At 40.6% G+C, this 21,931-nt stretch overlaps 1 protein-coding gene across 2 annotated transcripts in view; it reads left to right on the top strand.

Moving 5' to 3' along the window:
- Positions 1-2,929: 2,929 nt before the first annotated feature.
- lig (lingerer) overlaps positions 2,930-21,931 on the top strand; it is a 612,955-nt gene continuing 593,953 nt past the window's right edge. For both annotated transcript variants that reach the window (XM_067146761.2, XM_067146762.2), the window contains exons 1-2: positions 2,930-3,016; positions 4,338-4,518. In XM_067146761.2, coding sequence (XP_067002862.1) covers positions 4,384-4,518 — 135 coding nt within the window. In that variant the 5' untranslated portion in view covers positions 2,930-3,016; positions 4,338-4,383. The remainder of the gene's footprint in view (positions 3,017-4,337; positions 4,519-21,931) is intronic.

The following is a 21,931-nucleotide window of genomic DNA, read 5'->3' on the forward strand; positions in this document are numbered from 1 at the left end:
CTGCACTTCTGGAACCATACCTTTGGCTTCATGTCGTCTGCATTTCTTGCACGATGCAATCACATTTCTAACAGTTCTTCGACCTTTCAGTATCCAGTATCTCTGGCGCAAGTGAGCTAGTAGTATATGAGTTCCACTATGAAGCAGTCTTTCATGTTCCTCCTGAATCAAAAGCTGAACTAGTTTATGCTTGTTTGGCAAGACAACGGGACATTTGAAGTTATCATCGTCCTTCCTTTCCACAATTTTCGTCTTCACCCGCAGGATTCCCTCTGCATCCTTGAAGACACACAGAGATTTCAAACTAGAAACCCTTTCTTTGGTGAACGTTTCCTCTTGTACCAGTTGTATAAGCTTCTTTTCAGCCCTTTCTATCTCTTGCACTGTTAACTTCCCTTTATACCTTTCATTTCTTTGTTTTGCACTGTTCTTCACAAATCTGAATATCCATGCCACCATCCTCACTATCTTGGTATACTTCGAAAAGTACTCCAGAAACCATGAGGTAGTACTACCAACTGTCATCACTACCCCTTTCTCCTCTTCCTGACAAGAGGACTCTCTGTCCACAGCCATATTACTAGGCCATTTCTCCTCAGGTAGCCTTAGCCATGCTGGTCCCTCCCACCAGGCAGATTCGAAGAGTTCTTTAGGCAAACATCCTCGCGACGGCAAGTCAGCAGGATTTTGTTTCCCAGGAACGTTGTTCCACTCATTCCTTTGTGTGAAGTTTAGTATCTCCTTTATTCTGTTCTCTACGAAGGTTCCCCATTTTCGATCCCTCCTAATCCAACTCAATACAATAGTCGAATCAGTCCAACAATATTGAGGAGTCTCCAGGAGACCTAAACTGTTCTTGACAGTGACTAGCAGTCGGACACCAATGCAGCAAGATAACAATTCTAGTCTAGGCATAGTTACTTTCTTCACCGGTGCAACTCGTGACTTCGCTAGTAACAACTGCACTGTCATCCCGCAGTTACTTTCACTTCTTAAAAATACAACAGCAGCATAGGCTGAAGCACTAGCATCACAGAAGACATGTAAAGTGTATGATGTTCGATCGCTGCTTGAAGTAAATCGTCTAGGAATTTCAACATCAGGCAGACAATGCAATTCTTCTAACCACCTCTCGAAGTTTCTTTGCAGATCTTCCGAGACCTCAGCATCCCAGCTTGTCTTCTCTTTCCAATTTTCCTGCAATAGTTTTTTCGGTACAACAGTGACAGGACATGTATACCCTACAGGATCAAATACTGCCTGACAGACAGACACAATCTTTTCTTTCGTTGGAGGTTTTACGTGATCTATGAGTCAATTTAAACCCAGTTTTAGCTAACATTATCCTCTCCTCTCCTTCCACCTCAGCCTTTAGAAATTCTAGCAACATCTTCAATTTTTCACTGTAATCACTTGCCTGAGTCACACTTGAACTACTCCTCATCCAGATTCTCAAAAGCTCCTCTGGAATGCTTGATTCAACCAGTGGAAACAAAATTGCCGCATGCTTGTCAAAAGTCACTTCAATGGATTCCAGCGCTCTTAAGTAACACTCAAGTTTATCGTACAGTTGTAAAGTATGTTCCTTACCTTTCACACTGGTGGCATTTTTTATGACCAATCCTAGGAGCATTCTGATGTAGAACTCTGTCAGCAACTCCTTCTTACCAAATCTTTCAGTCAGTCCGTCCACTGCCTTCTGATAGTTTTCTGCAGTCGGTGGATAGCTGTCGATGATCTCTCGTGCTCTTGTTCCTGGAACTGTCGCCTGGATCAGGTAATGGAATTTGTCTTCTGCTGCTATGTCTTCATCTTCATGAATTCTGCGAAACTGACTCCAAAAGGAAAGCCAGTCCTTTATGTCACCGCTAAATTTAACCAACTCTATTTTTGGTAATTTCATCTTCTTTTTATGTGACTCAACAGAACATGCCATCTCAAACCTATCATTTTCTTGAGTTACACCTAACCTCTGAGTGTGTGCTTCTATTTTGAATCTCACAGCATCCATTTTATCCCTATATTCTTCAATATTGGCATACTCATCTTCATATTTCTTATCACTCCCTTCTTCCTGCAAAACCAAGTCCAGTATTTGCTCATCTAACATCGAAAGTTCTCGAAATAACCGTTCCAATTTTACGGATATTAACCTAACATCTTCGTCATTTATCGCGTCTTTATTTAGCTCATCTAGTAAAAGTCGGGAGGTTTTCGTGAATGATATCCTCACAGGTTTCCGTTTCTTACACAAATTCTCCATTGTGGCACGTACAGTTATACTTATCACGTCGGGGTCACCAAATTAAATGTCGCGCACTACCCGTGTCACAGATCCTTGCACCAACATTAAAAAACTACGGAACGTCATCTATACATGTAAACACAGTTCAAAACACAGAACATACTTTCACACGAGATTTAATTCTCCAGACATCTACAAACCACAGACAATCACACCATTTTCTTTTTACACACTCCCCCGAGTCCTCCATTTCCAAAGAGTACATAACCAGGTTCAAGGAAGTAAACAACACAAAGAACACATATTACTGGTTTCTCACAACTACTACTACTACTTCATCATCATCATGATCATCATCATGATCATCATCATGATCATCATCATCCTCAACAACAACAACAACAACAACGATAGCAATAAACATTAATCATGATTAACTACAAATATAGTAACGGCCATAAAAATACAATTAATAAAATATATATAAATAAAAGGTATCATAAATTAAGAAGATAAATAATAATTATTCAAGGTATTGGTAGTTTATTATTTTGAAGTGATACTTATTAGCGTGAACCATTGGTATTCTTTGGAGTTAACACGCAGAGTTTAGACGGCAAACGTCTAGGTAATATAGAGTATGCGGGTGTTTTATTCTTTGTCTCGCATTCTCTGTCATAGAGCGCTCAGGATAAGGTGCGGCTCTTTCGTGTACTTCTTCATAGCAGTATATGTCACGTGACTTGATTGCGTTTTGAGCGCATTTTGCAGGTACGGGTAATTTGTGTAATTTGTAAATTTTTGCTAATTTCTATCTTCTGGCCTCGTATTTTCTGAGAATAATGCAGTGATTAAGTATTCACAGACCATGTGATGACCGTATGCATACTCCTGATCTGCTCGCTTTCAGGAGCGAACTACTTCGAATTTTGATGGTTGTCAATAGTAAGCCTAACAAGGCTTTGAAATGGCGTCCTCCCCACATGGCTGGTGCTAACCCGGCTTTGTATTCACATATTCTATGCTGTGCCATTGAAGATTGTGCACATATGGTTTGAGAAATATATGCATTGTACCTAACATGAAACAGCACAAAACTCTGTGCAGTGCTCCATTTTGACGTTTGGAATTCTATTGGATGTAACCTGGTAAACGGCTCATCCATTTCCGATATTAATACACTATATTTAACTAATATCGATGCCTTTTCTGTTTTTGCTAGTTAGTTTTAGGTTACGCGAACATCTAAAGCAGTACTACTAATACTTGTTGTTTCACAAACCCAGTGTTTGTGAAGTATTTATTGAATCTTCTCGATCCTAACCTTGCTGACGTTTTAACAAATATCTATTTGTAATCTTCGTGAAGTTATGTTTTACTTTCCGGGATAGAGTTTTATTGATGTTCAACTGTGTGGATGTATTTTCAGATAGTATAGCAATATAGTAGTGGAACTAAGCCGACCTGAAATTTGAGTTGTTTGGTTCTTAGTGTGTTGTGCTATTGTTATGTTGTCATACATTACACATTTTGTGCTGAAAGCATTGTTAATTTTGAAAAGCAAGTATAGTATTATCAGTGAAATAAATCGGGGTTTTTTTTTTGAGAGAGATTTACCAAAGTTATTTACTATCTAGTATGCAGTGCAGGTTAGGTACACTTGATTGCATTATTTTCATTGTATTTTCAGTGCTTAGGAGACCTGTAGTATTCTCTTCGGTTAATTTTGGCCGGTTCCTTTAAGGAGGCTTTTAATTTTTGCAAAATTAGAATCACTTTCTTTAATTTGGCCAGATTCCAACCATTTATATTGTCTTGGTTATTTATATTTGAATGCATTCCTCTAAACTTTATCTTTTCCTGTTCCTAATATTTCATTTGCCCCGCCCCCCTTTTATTCGATTTTGCTTATTGGTTTGTCTTGTTGGAATTGAATTTCCAAGGAATGGTGGTGTCTTTCATCCCTTGTATTGCTTGATAATTGATTCATATGGTGCATATACTCAAACATATTTGACAGTTACTTTTCATGTTCATAAGAATATGTCCTGTATTTTGTTGAAGATAATGGATGTATATTTTTTCATTTCAGTTGCAGAACACATTGTAAATAGCAAGTGTACATAGTGTTTGTAAAGATGAGCTCAGTAAGCCGGTCCACCTCACGTGGTGGAAAAGGTGCAAAACAGGAAGCTTCTGCAGCCAGCAAACCACAGAAAACAGACACTAAGATAGAATCACCTAAGGCACTTGATCACAATCCCAAAATACAGGTGTGTATCGATATTACTGTATATGAGAAATACAAAGTAACTATTCCCTCTATTTTATGTCATTTTGTTTATTAAAAAAGTGAAATTGTGGTAAACCTCTGTCTAGAGACAGGTTATAATGACATAAGTCATGTTATTGAGTTTCAGGTATTATCAGGTGGTGATAAGGTTCTGTGCATTGCTTCTTGCATGTGGCTGGTATTTTATCAGTATTTCATTACGAATGAGCTGTTAATTTGTAGATGGGATGTGACCTGCCATTAAATCACAAGTGCTCGAAAGGGATTGTTCTGTGCACGTCCCGACTAGCAACAAGAAGCCGTTGCGTAGGCCAATCACATCATAGGTCCATATCAAAGAGCCTGTGGAAGGGAGAGTGTTGTGCAGGACCACTGTTTGTGACAGATCATTAATGTAATTAACAATAATAGCACAAGACTTTTCATTCACAAGTATTGCGTATGACTTTTTAATTTCACGGTTGTGTTGAAATATAGGCTATCTGTTTTGAATTCTGGGAGTGATGCCATGTTGAAGCCGTATCAGCCAATAGCAGTGTTCATTCACTCGCATAGTTTGGAAAATGTTGGTAGTTTAATGGTGCGTATGTGTGTGAAATGAATTTGAATTGATAAAAATTGAAGTTCACAAAGAACAGTATACAAGTATGTGTACTTTAAAGCATGTTTTAATTTGTTACAAGTGCTAACCCTGCATTAAATAGGGCATATAAAATTTGCTTGGAATTTAGTAACTTATATATTTGAATAGAATTTGAAGTCTGGAACTGTTGATAAGAAGGACATGGAAGAATTGGTGAGGATATGTTATCTAAATAGTGTTACTTCTGTCAGCTTTGTTAATTGTAAGAATGGACGCCAGAATGTGGACATGTCTGACAAGGATGGTAAGAAATGATCAAGTCGGTTCTGCCAGGACTTATTACATGTCAAGGAAAACACATCCCTGCAAACAGCAGTAACCCTGTTTGAAGCAGAAATGGTACTGGTATTGACACAAAGTATCCATGTGATTTGGGAGTGCCTAAAGAAAAAGGATCTACAAATCTGGAAAAAAGTCAAAGCCACTTTCTTAGAAAAGAAGCAACGGGAATATTAAGATTCATTTCTTCCAGGCCGGTATACATACTTGCAAGGGAGACTTTCCTCATAGAATACCTATGACTGAAGTTTCTTTTGACTGCAGTGGGCGCATATAGCTACATTTTGCAGGAACGTTATGAGAGAATGAAAGATATTGATGTCAGCTTTTATTGCACTAGCACCATGCTTGACAGGAGTTGGACCAAATCACACCGGAAACTGAGATTTATTATGACAAGGATCGTGGTGCATGGATACCAACAGAAAGTTTGTATTTAAGTGAACTATCATACTCCCGGCGATACTTGTGTTTGCAAACTATGTAAAATGCTGTGTCACAAACACCATATCTTGTACTGCGAGCAAGACACAAAATTGGTGACAGTGTACAGTGTAGAATGTGACTAAAGTACCGTATTTCCCATATAGATTTGTGCACATTCCGTTTATAATTATGGAAAATACAAACTGAACATCTTTTCAAGACTGCTGCTGTTGGATATCGGAGGGATCTTTCCAATGTGCTTCACCTAATTTTTAAAATGTTTTTCAGCGTGAAGCACCTTGTTGTGAAGCTGGAGGCTTATAACCCTTATCCATCAGCTGTCACCTTAATGTTTGTCAATACTCTTCATGGCCAATGCGTTCCGTGTGTGTTCTTATGCGTGGATATGAGTCCATTGGTTATGAGGCCGGGCAGTTTGTTGTCTTCATTTGAATTTGCGCACCATCTTTGCGGAAGGACTTAACTAAATCGTTATGCAAATGTGTGCGATGACTTGTGGTGGTGATTGTTTTAAGAGGAAGTAAAAGTAAAATTGGGCAACCATCCTGTGTTAGCATTAATCAGAGGAAAAAAATGGAATGGATCCTCGACTTTGAAAAAAGAAGGTACTAGTCAAAGAAAGATTAGGGCCACGAAGGGCTTGGGAATGAAAGACACTCTAGGCTTCGCAAAGCTAATACCGGTCAGGGTTGGAAATGAACAAGAGTTTATTAGGAGAGGTTGGATAGGAAAGATGAAAATGTGGTGAATGGCACAAGTGCAAACAATGCCAAGTTCAGCTAGGGGAACCGTGGATACAAAATCCATGCCCCCGAGTTGAGAGCCCCTTGGATTCCTATTAGACACTCCTTATGACAGGCAGGAGATACAGTGCGTGTTATTCTACCACTCCCACCCACAAGGGGGAATGTGTTGTGACCGCATGTTATGGGTTGTGTAATGTGCGATGATGATTGTTATGAGGTAGGTAGAGTGTGAAACTGTGTCGATGCATGTACCTGGTGGGTGAAGGGTGGGTTAGTGGCTCGGACGACGTCGCATGACATGCAGCAAGCTTTACAAAATCTGGATCGGTTAGGTCCGGGTAGTGACAAGACCATTAAACTGGGAGGAAGCAAAATGTATCTGGAGCGTAAGCCTCCAGATTTAAGCTGCAAAGCGGCCCACAGCCTTTTAGTATTTGACGCGGCCGGTTGGGATACGCTTGGATAGCAGTTATGAATTGTTTGACGTACCTTCGGTTCCTTGCCTTGTCAGACAACCAAGTGGGGTACCTCCGTGGGTTGTACGACGACCTGAAATCATCCTGGATTTGCACACTGGCCCGAAAGGAGACACGGACCCTTCGATTTATCGGAGGCTCTACCTGTCCGTTGTTGGCCGCTATCCAGGTTCAGTCGTCGTCTACACGGATGGTTCAAGGACAGATACGAAGGTGGGCTGTGCGTTCGTTGTCGGAAATGATCGGTTTCTTTTTGCTCTCCCGGAAACCTGTAGTGTGTACACAGCAGAGCTTTATGCTATCTGTGGAGCTCTGCGGTACGCACTGTACAATGAGCGCCGACACTTTCTTGTGTGTACTGACTCCTTGAGCTTGCTCCAGTCTATTGATACCTATTTCCCTCGGCACCCTCTGGTGCAGCGGATCCAGGACCTGCTGCCGGGTGTTCGGATGCCGGCACCAGAATCACGTTTTTGTGTGGCTCCCCAGCCACATGGGCATAGAGGGAAACGAGTTAGCAGATCAGGCTGCCAAGGAGGCAGTTACACTGCCCCCGTTGCCTTTCAAGGTTCCAGCAAGTGATATTCGCTCTCTGCTGAGACATCTGGTCATGTCTCATTGGGAGATGCAGTGGCAGGCCATTCCACTTCCCTTCGGGCTTCGCGGAGGGAAGCCGTGGTATTATGTCGCCTACGGATCGGCCACGGTATCTTGACGCACTTCCATCTACTGAAAGGAGAACCCCCTCCGGTGTGTACCTGCGGCGACCATCTAACCGTGGTACACATCCTTACGGAGTGTGTGGACCTGGTCAATCTGCGCCGTAGTCTTAACCTTCCGAGTACAACCTCCCTTATCTTGCGAGATGACGAGCAGTCAGCAGACCTCGTCATCCGCTTTATGAGGGATAGCGGTTTGTTTTATCGTGTGTGATGATGTCCGTTGTCCTAGTGTTGTTTATGTCAGTTGCGCTTTTATCTCATTGACTTCATTTTAGTTTGTGTTGCGCATTTTAATGTGTTATTTTAACGTCTAACGTAAATTATGTGTTAATATCTGTACTACTGGGCAATGCCTTATTCCTTCGTTTTCCTGTATTTCCTCTTATTTTATTAGAAAATAAGGCATTGCGTATTAGATCCACTGAATGTTTTAATCTCACCCTCATTTTTCTTCCATCACCATTTTTTTTAAACTCTAGTCAGTGGATACTTTTTAAAATTTTAACTTCATGTCTCATGTTATTCATCTCGTTCCATTAGGGGCCGATGATCTTCGATGTTAGGCCCCTTAAAACAACAATCATCATCACCTTTTAGTATTCTGCATGACAATATCATTGGTCTGGATTGGTTAGGTCCAGCTAGTGGCTAAACTGTTCTACGTAACATTATCACGTCGTGAATATAACACACATCCCGCTTATGCCGTATGACAGTTTCCAAATTGGTGGTTCTCTTACTGAATGTGGCAGCTCTGTACATGGACACGATGCAAGCTCTGTTGGAGAAAATACACATCTGGCCGGCCAGTAGGCACACAACATCCCCCTGTGGTGGGGGTGGTAGAATAACACCTATGGTATCCCTTGCCTTTCGTAAGAGGCTACTAAAAGGGGCCTCAAAGGCTCTGAATTTCAGAGCGTAGGTGAGCAACCACGGGACCCTTAGCTGAGTCCTGGCATTGCTTCCACTTGTGCCAGGCTCTTCACTTTCATCTATCCTATCTGACCTCCCTTGGTCAACTCTTATTATTTTCCAATCTCGACGGTATTAGCATACCTGCCAACTTTCCCGATTTAGGCGGGAGACCCCGATTTTCAACAGTTTTTCCCGCCTCCTAATTATTAAATGATTTCTCCCAATTTTAGCTTATTTTTTGTGAACTTCAAACATTTGTTTTCAAATCTCGCCATTTCAGTTTTTTTACTTCAGTGGCCGGAAGTCGTTCGCTCATTGGCCGCTTTCAAACGAAATATCGACATTTATTAATGCGTGAAATGTGCGCGAATGTGCGATGTTTATTGAAACCTGTATATCGCAACGTGTATATCGATCCTCCTTTTTTTTATTAATTAATTTCATAATGTTCCTTATTGATATCTACCATATATCATAGAACGAAAGAGAGTTCCACTTAATCAATACTTATTTATTAAATTTTTTTAAAAATACAGAACCGGTTTCGACTGCTCATAGTCATCTTCAGCTGTCATACATTTACATTAGAATACACATTCTCAATAGTAATACCTTGCCAAATTTAAAACAATTTTGTATTGAATGACATTCATGTTTTTGAGTGGTTATCCTGTTCATATATTTAAATTTGTTTGAAGACTAATAATGAAAAGATAACTATTTGAATCACATTAAAAGTTTACATTATCTGGTAAAACACATTGTTATGTACATTTGTACTATCACCTTTCAAGTTATACAGATAAAGAAAGTTCTTAAATCAATTCGTCAGAGGAATGGCATGCTAAAGAAGAAAGTTTTCAAACTCCCCGGCTATTTCCCGCCAATATTCAGGCAGGCTATTATACTGTACTCTGTACGCGGCAGTAATCTCATCTATGGGAGTTGAGAGGCATCATAAGAGACAAAGAACATCACAACAAACAATGGTCAATGTAATGTTATTGTTGATCAATGTTATGCGCTTTCGATATTGTAGGCCTTCACATTTAGTTTCCTTCCGGCTCTGAAACACCACTCTTATCATAATCGGTACGTTAAAACTGAACAAAACAGAAATGACCGGAAATTTTATTTTCTATAACTTTTGTTATGTAGTACTTTTCGATAGGATCAATAACATCAATATTTAAAAATTACATTTTAGCTGCCTTCCCGTAAACTACAATTTCATCCAGGGTGAATAAAATTGTTTATAGATTAGACTGTAGTTTCTTATTCTTTGACTCTGTATACCGATTTTCATTAAATTCTGTTAACCCATTTTCTCGTGGCTCGGCATTGATATGGACTTAGCAACAAAAATACAAATTCATGAATAACTGTGTTATCATAGCCGGTACGGTAAAAATCTTTAAGACATAAATGGTCGGAAATTTAATTCTATATAACTTTGGTTATGTAGTATTTATCTATATGACCGCTAATAATACAAATATTTGAGAATTGAATTTTAGACCTTCCACTAAACTACCATTTCATTCAGCGTGAATTAAATAATTTATAGCCTGGATTGTAGTGGCTCATTCTCTGACTTCGCATACTAATTTTCAATGAGATAGAACCACTAATACCGAGCTCGATAGCTCGATACCTTAATTAAGGCCACGGCCGCTTCCTTCCTACTCCTAGTCCTTCCCTATCCCATCGTCGCCATAAGACCTATCTGTGTCGGTGCGACGTAAAGCAACTAGCAAAAAAAACCCCACTAATAATGTAAATATTTAACAATTAAGTTTTAGGCCTTCCCCTAAACTACCATTTCACTCAGCGTGAATATAATTATTTATAGCCTAGATTGTAACTATTTATTTCTTGACTTTGCATACCAATTTTTATTAAGATACTGCTACTAATAATATAAATATTTGAAAATTAAATTTTAGGGCTTCCCCTAAGCTACCATTTCTATCAGCATGAATAAAATTATTTATGGCCTAGATTTTAGCGACTTATTCCCCGACTTTGCATATCGATTTTCATTAAATTCTCTTAAGCCGTTTCCTAGTGATGCGTGTACATACAGACAGACAGAAATTACGGAAAAGTGAAAAGTGCGTTTCCTTGTTACTGTGGACATGACCGATAGAGAAATACCATTCTTTTCAAATTCTGAGCAATGTACAGACAAAACTCTTATTTTATGTATATAGATGGAATATAGAGGAAGTGTACTGAACTGACGTATATTATGTGAATGACTCCCAGCTATACATTTTTTACCAGCAGCTAATGTGCTGAACTATGAAGGTGTTTCGGCAAGAGTCCATCTCTAGTGCATCTGTTATCAAAGAACATATGCAATCCCAAGGTAGACAATTTGAGCACTTAGTTTGAGTTTCCGTTAGCTTACTTGAACGTCTCGCACTTCTCTCCTTTGTGATAGTACTTTGTGGTGTAATTGCTTCGGTGTTTATCTCCTGTGCTTAAATTTGTGACATAGAATTCAACACATTCAGTTGACTTTTAAAAATGTACTTCAGTATGAGGCATGGGACACACACTAGAGCTCAACATCTTACCCAGTTGTTTACTATTCACTTGATATTTCTCTATCAGTCTCCTCAGCTATAACAGTTTTATGACAGGGTGTTCTCAGCCTCCCTCTTCACTTGGCTCATTTGGGATTATCAGTCCTTTTTTTTTTTAAATTTTTTTTTTACTCTTAGTGCTGTAAGGTCGCACTAACACATCAAAGGTTTTCGGTATTGCTAAGATAGGAAGGGGCTAGGATCGGGAAGGAAGTGGCCTTGGGATTAATTAATGTACAGCCCCATCGTTTGCCTGTTGTATAAATGGGAAACCACGGAAAATAATCTTCAGGGCTGCTGATGGTGGGATTTGAATCCCCCATCGCCCGAATACAAGCTCACAGCTACGCAACCCTAACTGCACAGTCAGCTCACTTGATGATCCACAGTTTACTTTGAAATTGTTTGAGGGCCTCTTCTCAAAGTAAGCCTGAGCCACCTCCATTTATTTTCCTTTACGGTTATCCACACAGAAGAACAGGTGGATGTTAGAGTCAAAGATACTGAGCTTTGTACTGCTTGTGTTGTTGTTAAACATTTTTTTATGGAGGTTTGGATCATTTACCAGATGTCAACTTTCTCATTTCACTCTCATAGGGGAGAACAGATTGAGATTGTAGTCTTAAGATATCGACCTCATTCTTCAGCACTGCAACCGTTTGCAATATACCCATACTACATACTGTTTGTAGCTGATTAAAGGTCTCTTTGGCCTTTCTGATTCTGCTTTTTTATATCCTTCTATGCATCACCTCTACTGGTAATACTGCTACCCAGGTAATAGAAACTTATCAGCTCAATCTTCTCTTCCAGGGCTAATGCTCTTAGCTTGTAGTTATCAGCTCATTCTTCTCTTCCAGAGCTAATGCTCTTAGCTCGTAGGTTTGGTCTTGTCATTTTTTTTAATGTGCACTTTTGGTGACTCCGAATCCTTGTGTTCATATCTTTGAGAATGTTTATCAAGAGAAAATGTTATCGTTCATGACTAGAGATGAGAATTATATGCACTAAAAACAATTAAAATAGGCAGGCATATAGGCTCCTAAAATAGCAAAAATAGGCATGTAATTAGGCACTAACGTGTAAGATAGGCATGAAAAAATTAATTATAATTTAATGACACACTGAATTACTATAAAAGGAATTTACAGCAAGCAACTTTTCAAAGTTTTTTGGTAACAGTCGTGTTCTCCTGTAATGCAGAATGTTTTTGTACTGAGAGAAAGATCTCTCTACACATCACATGAAGTGATCGGACAAAACTTCAATGAAGCCACTTCATCTGGTATTAGTTCCATTGTTTCATCTACCTCCCTTCGTAGGACCCTGGGTACTTTTACCATCGCTTTCCATCCTGGATTCTGCTGCAGGACCCTATCGAACTGTTTACTGACAGTGACTACCTTCCCAGAGGTACGGTCAAAACTTTCCCTGACTTCTTCCATGATCCTAAATGATGCCACCATGGCAATGCCGCCCACCCTCATCGGAGGGTCTGCCTTACAAGGGCTGCACTCGGCTAGAAATAGCCACACGAAATTATTAAATGATGCCACCAGGGGCATGCCACTCTTCTCCAACTCGGTGATTGCTCCTGGCAGCTTGTTGAAGTTTGCCTTCAGGAATACCAAATTGGATGGTATCGATGGGCAGAACAAGGCTTTCTTAGCTTCTCTTATGCAGACATCATCCTCTTCATCCACGGCCTGAATGAACTCCTGGCGCTGGGCAACTGTCAGGGCAGTGAAATAAAATTCTCAAAATTTGTACAGTAGTGTACCCACTTCTCATTCACATAGTAGATTAAAACATAGCTAACTTGGTGTTTACTGTTATAAAATGACTTTTTAAACTTGCCGGTAAGTACGATGACTAGATCATCCGTAGCATTTAGGGACATGATATTACTTTGCAAGTGCGTTTTCATAAATATTCTTTGAATATTGGATGCTCCAGTTTATGCAGGGGGATATTAGCTCCTGCCATTGCGTGCGTACGTCTGAAGAAAATTGTTGTTAATCACTGTTCACAGTCGACTGGTAGAAAGGCTGCTTGGATACAGCTTTCTGTACTCGTGTCATATGCATCACAGTATTTCTTTGTTGATCTATATGGGTTATTTTTTCCACATTTGATCTGAAAAATAATAAAATTGACTTAAATTACAATGTTCCTATATCTTAAATTTCTACAGTTGGGCTAATTGGCAATAATGCTTTTGTTTCATGAAAAAATATATCAGATATGATGTTTCCAGAAGTACAAAACTTTAAAGTAGGAACAAGGGAATTCGTAACTTACATGGAAATATGTCCTCAAATATTTTTCAGTTATGTGTAATTCACCAGGGGGGGGGGTAATAAAAATGACATGAAACAATATGTGAGTAGCGTAGGGGAGAGATCCTTCCTTTATGCTTGCCACCGGCCCACCAAGCTACCCCTAGCAGTATTCTTACTAATGTAGAAGAATTAAAATGGAGGCACTATAAATCTCAGTTTTGTGAGCATTTTATTCCTTGCTATTCGCCGGTTTTGGTCAGCCGGGTCAACTATTATGAATACTATTTTCTGTTGCCGGACCTCGCCAATCTTTTCACTGGTCTGGTCTTGTAAGATAGTCTTAGCAGCCTTGTAAAACCCGCTGTCACATCGTCTGAGCTGTGTCATGTATGTTAGCCTCAGTAACATCGTCCTAGCCACGCCACATTGGATCTGCAACCTATGTTTCACAAAGGCTTAGTGGAAGCGTAATAGAGTTCACTAGAGCCTACACATAAGTGTGGTGGAAGTTACAATTTTTTTTAAATGGGAGTTTTAAAAATTGCATTTCAGTTGTAAATCTCTATTTTCACAGTTTCTAACAGGCTGTCAACTAACGTAATGACCTGTCAGCAGTTTATGGCCAGTTTCCATATCCTTTTATTTCAGTTCCTCCTGTGTACTTATGTGTTATTATTTAATTTTAACCGTCCAGACTTTTTTGATCATTATATTACTTTGTTCATGCTCAGGTACCTTAAATTAGGTCTACTAGCCCAAAAAAATACTATGATAATTTTGTTATATAGTCTGGTTTTACACCAGGCTGTACCTGAATTAAGGCCATGGGTGCTTCCTTCCCATTCATGGATGCAGCTTTCTGAGTCCCAAAATGGTGGCTCCATAAGTAACATTCGTGTCCTGACCTGTGTATACAGACCTTGTCTTGAACAGGCAATTGCACTGTCATCTAGCGGCTAATTCATATTCTATTAAGTACTTTCGATTGCCACTAAGTGCTACACCTGTTAGAATACAGCTGCTCTCTGTCAGTAGCATTTTGAACAGGGTTGTAGCCTGACACTTCGCCATAAGACCTATCTGTGTCAGCACGACATAAAGCAACTAGCAAAAAAAGTCCGGTTTTAATTCCTGCAACTGTTCACAATTTATGAAACCCGAGTCCTTATAGGTGGTAAAATAGGTATTTTATCATATCATCACAATTTGCAGTTAATAGGAAAGAGAGAAGTTACATGTAGTCCAAGTCAAATAAACCTAATTTTAACAGCTTTTGTTCTCTTAAATACACTTTTTAAATCCGATACTCGCCTATATGCAACATGGAAATGCTGTAGGGATCGTCCACATTGAGTCCCAAAATGGTGGCTCCATAAGTAACATTCGTGTCCTGACCTGTGTATACAGACCTTGTCTTGAACAGGCAATTGCACTGTCATCTAGCGGCTAATTCATATTCTATTAAGTACTTTCGATTGCCACTAAGTGCTACACTTGTTAGAATACAGCTGCTCTCTGTCAGTAGCATTTTGAACAGGGTTGTAGCCTGACACGCATTTTAGGTTTACAATGACAGAAAGTCGAGAGCAATGTTACGTAATCAGTTCTGCTGAAGGAGGCTTGTTCAGAATCTTTGTAGAGCTTATAGTGAGTCTATAATATCTCTTGCTGCATGTTTCCATTGACATAAAACTTTTAAAGATCGAAGAAAACTGTTAGGTGGACCCCACCACCATCCTTACTGAGATCACTTTAAACACTGCACTTGTACTCATGACCAAGGCCTTTCGTGTGATTATTAGAGAACTCGCAGAGATGCTAAACATGTCCGTGGGAAATGATCACACCAATTTAATGAACCATTTGAATATTGAAACTTCTTCATGACAACAAGTTATGATTTAGGTCAAGAAAGGCATCGCTATGGTCTCCCACCCTCCATATAACCCTGATCTCGCCCTGTGTGGCTTCTTTTTGTTTCCAAGTTCCGAAAAAGACCTCAGAGGACGACAGTTTGACTCCGAAATTAATGGTGACTATAACGAAGGGTAAAAATGTGGTTTGATTAATTTTTTGGTAATAAAGTTTTCACAGCATTAATGTCTGTCTTAATCGAACACCCGTGGTATGTCATTTTTATATTTTTTTTTGCATTCGTAAGCACTGAATATTGTAGAATTTCTTTTCTTTCATTGTGAGTGATGCGAAAACTTAAGTTTTTTCATTAAAATGTGTGAGAGCTCTTTACCGTATGTAGCCTGACATAGAAAACTATTCAGATTCTTTCCTGTGGATAGTCTATGCCTGCGATCAGTTCATGAAATAGAATCTTCTAATTTTATTATCATTCTTCCTAGTGTTACTGTGCAGCTTATCTACAAACTGCACTGCTGCCTGCATCAGGTGACCTGAATAACGCTGCAAGGGAGATAGACGGGAAGAGAGCGGCAGTTGCTCTCTTCAGAGATACAGTACATTATACGAAGGAGGATCAAACATAAACAGGAATTTGAATGCACCGCTGCTGTTAGTAATAATTCTGAGGTGGGACTTTGCTAGGATGTTGGTGGGGGCGTCTGGAGAAGGAGTTTGCGCGCGTGAGTGGCGGTGGAGAGCTGGGCTGCTTCAGTACACCATGAGTGAACAAGAGGTGCACACGTCTGTTTTGCAATGCATCATTGTCGAATTTCTCGCAAAAGAGGGCATCAAACCTTCCGAAATTTTGAGACTGCTCCGCGCTCAATTTGGGGAAGAAACACTTTCGTAGACTCGAGTGTATGATTGGGTTAAAAAATTTGTGGTAGGAAGAGAAGCTGTGGAAAATGAACCTCAAGAAAGGAGGGCACGGACTAGCATCACTGCAGACATTGTTGCCATTCATGACATTATTGGTGAAGATCGGCGAATACAGATTTTGCAAATTGTTTTAGCCGTAGGAATAAGTTACAGAAGTGTTCAACCATCATCCGAGATTAACTCCATTTCAGAAAATTGTTTGCCAGGTAGGTTCCTCGTCTCCTCAACCAGGCACAAAAAACTTCACGCCAGGAAGTTTGTCACAGACTCATGCGTTGCTATGAGGAGGAAGCAGAGGATTTATTGCGTCGTATTGTGACTTGTGATGAATGTTGGGTGTATCGTTACACCCTAGAGTCAAAGCAAGCAAGCATGGAGTGGCGGCGAAGAGGTGAAGCAGGTCCGGTCAAGGCCAAAACTCCCATCTGCTGGGAAGGTGCTTGCAACCATTTTCCTGGACTCCGAGGACGTTTTGCTGGTTGATTTTCTTCACGAACAAAGGACAGTTAATGCAGCCTATTACTGTCACCTTTTGGATGTAGTGTAAACTGCGTATCGCAACAAGCGACGCCGGCAACCTATCCATAATGTCATTCGTCTCCATGACAATGCAAGGCCGCATACTGCCACTTTAACATGGGAAAAAACTGGAGAAAATTCAGTGGATACCGCTGGAGCACCCTCCGTACTGTCCAGATTTATTGCCCTGTGACTACCATTTGTTTGGACCAATCAAACAAGATTTAGGAGGACAGTGATTCAATGTCGATTCAAGTGTAGAAGATTTTGTGCGCAACTGGCTCTGCAAACGTTCCTCTTCCTTCTGTCAGGACGGCATCACCAATCCGATGGATAAAACGTGTATCGAAGGCAGGACACTGTAGAAAAGTGATCTCTGTATGTGTATTTTTTTGGTTGATGCAATAAATTTTTAAAAATTCCCGTTTATATTTGATCCGCCCTCATATGTAGAAAACATTTGTTGGGAGATAGGTCTCATTATTCTTGGGCGAGTGTTAATTGTAATTGTTGTTAATGAGTGAACACCTGCAGGAAAAACACGGTCATGATACAAAGCACAGAGCGAAGTGTTATTGTGAAGTGCTGTGAGGAAGATATAATGAGAAAATTTCTACTGGAACCCTTTAAAAAAGTGAGATAGGTCTACAGTATTTCTTGGGCAAATGTTAATAGTATGTGTTGTTAATGAGTGAACACCCGCAGGAATAAAACTCAAGTTATTATTATCGGTACCAGTGAAAACCTATATTCCCTCAAGCAACGGGACATCTCTCCAATAATTTTAAACAATAAAATCTTACCCTACTCTACTTCAGTGACTAACCTAGGAATTATTATGACTGAGACCCTAAATTGGACTCAACCGGTGATAAGCACATGTAATAAAGTACACAAATGCTTATATCCTCTGAAGCGATTCTGTAATGCATTCTCGGTTTGACTTAAAGTACAATTAATTCACTCTCTTATACTACCTATACTTGACTATTGTGACACTGTGTTGACTGAAATTACCTGCGACAATAACAAGAAACTGGACCGGAGCCTGAATAGCTGCATAAGATATATATTTAATCTGCGATATGATGCTCATATATCACCATATTATAAGGAATTGTCGTGGCTTCGAGTGCACCAGCGCCGTGAATTTCATATGTTATTACTTCTGCACAAAATACACTGACTTAGCAAATGTCGTGGGATAGTCACCTAACTGCGAACTGCAGTGAGACGCCATGGAAGTGAGACAAGTCCGTGGTAGTCCTCTGGACGCAGCTGACACCAAATCATTTGCAGAGCGGCCGCCAATGCTGGTCTGCTCGTGGGTGCAGGATCCATGGCACGGAGCCTGCGTTCCAGGACATCCCAGATATGCTCGATAGGGTTCATATCGGGGCTCCAGGGTGTCCATGGCAGTCATTGGACCTCCGCTGCATGTTCCTAGAACCATTCCCGGGCGACGTGGGAGCGATGTGGCGGCGTGTTATCATCTTGAAACACCGCACAGCCATCTGGGCGCTGGAAGGCCAAAAATGGGTGGAGAGGGTCTCCGAGCAGCTCAACATACCGCGTACCATTCAAAATCTCTTCCAGAACAACTAGGGGGCCCATTCTATACCAGGAAAATACACCTCAGACCATAACAGATGCACCAGTGCCCTGGACCACACCTTTGAGGCAGGCGGGGTCCATCGTTTCATGTGGTCTGCGCCATACACGGTGCCTCCCATCGGCATGGTGCAGTTGAAATCGTGATTCGTCCGACCATATCACGTTACGCCATTGTTCCAGTGTCCATCCCTGGTGACTGGCGACAAATACGCATCGTTGTGCCCGATGCTGGGTTATCAGTGGCACCTGTGTGCGGCGCCAGCTCCCATACCCCATAGAACCCATGTTCCTACGGATTGTCCACTGGGAGACATGTCTAACATGGCCTGTGTTGAATTGAGCCATGATTTTTTGCACGGTTGCCCGTCTGTCACTATTGACAATCCGTCTCAGGTGTCACCGGTCACGGTCATCGAGGGTGACTGGACGGCCGGTCATTAGTCAGTTGTGGACGGCGACACCCACATTCAACCATTCACAATACACCCTGGACACGCTTGATCGTGTGAAGCCAAATTCCTGCACCACTTCCGAAATTGCATTTCCATCAGTCTGGCACCGACCACCATACCCCGTTCGAACAGTGTCAGCTCACGACAACGTTCCATATTACACCTGTCACATGCAATGCCACTGCTCACAAGGTCTCCTATACAACTGCCTCTGGCACAGGGAGCGTGTGGTGTGCAGGCAACACACCTGTGCATCAGTGCTCCGCTATCCCATGACATTTGCTCAGTTGGTGTACTTTCCACTAATACTCCCAACTATCTTTTTTCACCTTTTTCTTACCTCTCGTCATATCATGACCACAATACGAGATCTGGCTCCTCTCTTACCATACCTGTAAACCACACTGTTGCTTACAACCACTCCTTCATAATTAATCTCTGTGTCCAGGGCATAGAATTTGCTACCTGCGAACATTAGGTACAATCCCTCTTATAGCAAGTTTAATGTGGCATGCCACGAATATTTGTTGAGTAGATCCTGCTGACTTGCTGGATAATTGTTGAGTGAATGAAAGAATGAATGGGATGAATGAACGGATTATTGCAGTTACATCACTTAAGTGTATTTTACTTTGTGTATTTTAAAATTAAGGATTCTTTTATTGTCATTTTTAATATTATTTCTATTGTTTTTTCCTATTAATATTATTTGTGTTATTTGTGTTTCTAAGTACTGTATAAGTTATGTATATGTACACTGTTCTAGTGGTTAAGTGTAAGAGAGGGCCTTGAGCCCTAACTTCGCCACCAATAAAGGCATTATCTAACCTAATCTATATGAGGAACACCATGAGATAGTACAAGTCCCTGTGGTTAGCACACTTATGTGATGAACACCATAGGTTTGCATTGCCTGTCAAGGGCGCTGCAATGTGTGAAACATATTAGGTCTGTAATACATGTGCGAATTTCATTACCTGTGAGTAGTACCATAATGCGTGGAGTACCGCGAGTCTATGCTACTCTTGATTAGTACTGCAACATGGCAAATACCTTGGCTCTACTTTTCTAGCAATAAATATCATTATGCGGGGTCGATGTCCTGGATTTTGGACCCGTTTCGACAACGAGCATATTCTAATCAATTCAGCATTGTGCTATAGAAGCAGTCCCTTGGTTCGTACTACTATTGTTTTGTGCCAGCTTCTGTGCACGTGTGGCACTGTGGGTCGGATCCACTGATCGTTTTAAATTCATATCAGTCAATCCATTTATTCTTCATCCTCACGCTTTCAATTCTGGTGATTAGAGGATTTTGGACTTTTAATTTGTCTCATTTCGTACCATTAGGGGCCGTTGACCTCGATGTTAGGTCCCTTTGAACAACAAACATCAATCATCAGTGCTCTCTGGGTTCTGTTCCCTTTCCAAGTCTCAAACCAGATATAACCCGTACCTATATTTTCAAGATAGTTTTTGATTTCTGCTTGTACTTTCTTTGTTCATGTGTTTTTCTTGCTCCTTAAATGCCTCCTGAACTACCCTTCCTCCTTCCCCCCAGTTCAATCTGGACCAATAATTCATCACTCTTTTGACACACTCTACTCTAATGAATTCTCCACACAATAGCAACGCCCCCATGTTGGTTGTGCATAGAGGTAAACCCATAATAATCTTACTAAACTTTTTTTCTTTTTTTTTTGCTAGGGGCTTTACGTCGCACCGACACAAATAGGTTTTATGGCGACGATGGGATAGGAAAGGCCTAGGAGTTGGAAGGAAGTGGCCGTGGCCTTAATTAAGGTACAGCCCCAGCTTTTGCCTGGTGTGAAAATGGGAAACCACGGAAAACCATCTTCAGGGCTGCCGATAGTGGGATCTTACTAAACTTATGGATGATTTGATTTAATGTGTCCTCTTTCCGATCGAGTCCCCATAAGTCGGCCCTGCTCTGCTTAAGACTAGTGATCTTGGTACCATCCTCAGAATCTTATAATCTATCCCCGGGAATTTAGCTACTGATGTCTTGACCGCAGCTAATGCTGCGACACCGCTCCATTTTGCCCTCTTGATGTCGTCTTCCCACCCTCCTCTTCTATTTAACAGGACTCCTAAATACTCTATTTTATCTACTTCTTCTATTCTTTCCCCCTGGATCAAGCAGTACCTCTCTTTTTTCCTCCGTCTTTTCTTTTGAATAGTTATCACGTTCGACTTTTTAATTTTTTAAATTTTTAAGGCCCATTTTTCCACGAACTCTGACAACTCATTCAGACTTTTTTGAAGACCCCCTCCTGTTAAGGCCATAAGAATGACATCATCTGCGAAGACCATTCCTGGGATCTCCAACTTCTGTACTACCGGTACTGCCCATTTCGTTCCTCCATGTCCTTCCAAGATATAATTTATAAATAACAGAAATAATAACAGCAAAAGTTTGCATCCTTGTTTCAGACCAATCTTACAATCTATCGGCTCACTGATTAAATTTTTTCCTATCTTAATACAACAGTATACCTTATGGTAAATCGCCTGAATCACCCGTATTATCTTTCTGGGGAGACTCCCAATTTGCCTAATTTCTCAAACAGTGCCTCCCTACTGACCGTATAGAATGCTTTCACGAAAGGTACACACAGCCTTTTTCCCTACTTAAGTATTTATCATTAATCGTTTTCACTGTCATAATGTTGTCTGTAGTCCATCTTCCTTTTCGGAACCCTCCCTGTAGAATTGATATTTTGTGTTCTTCTGCCCAAGTCGTTTAACCCCTGTATATATCTTGGTCAGCGAGTCGAGTAGCGTTATCCCTCGATAGTTGCCCGGCAGATTTTCGTTTTTCTGATATATTGGGGAGATGATCCCACCTTCCCGCCCTTTGGGTATTTTACCACCATTAAATATCCTA

Source organism: Anabrus simplex, chromosome 5 (assembly GCF_040414725.1).
Source record: "Anabrus simplex isolate iqAnaSimp1 chromosome 5, ASM4041472v1, whole genome shotgun sequence".
In the NCBI taxonomy this organism is placed as follows: Eukaryota; Metazoa; Arthropoda; class Insecta; order Orthoptera; family Tettigoniidae; genus Anabrus; species Anabrus simplex.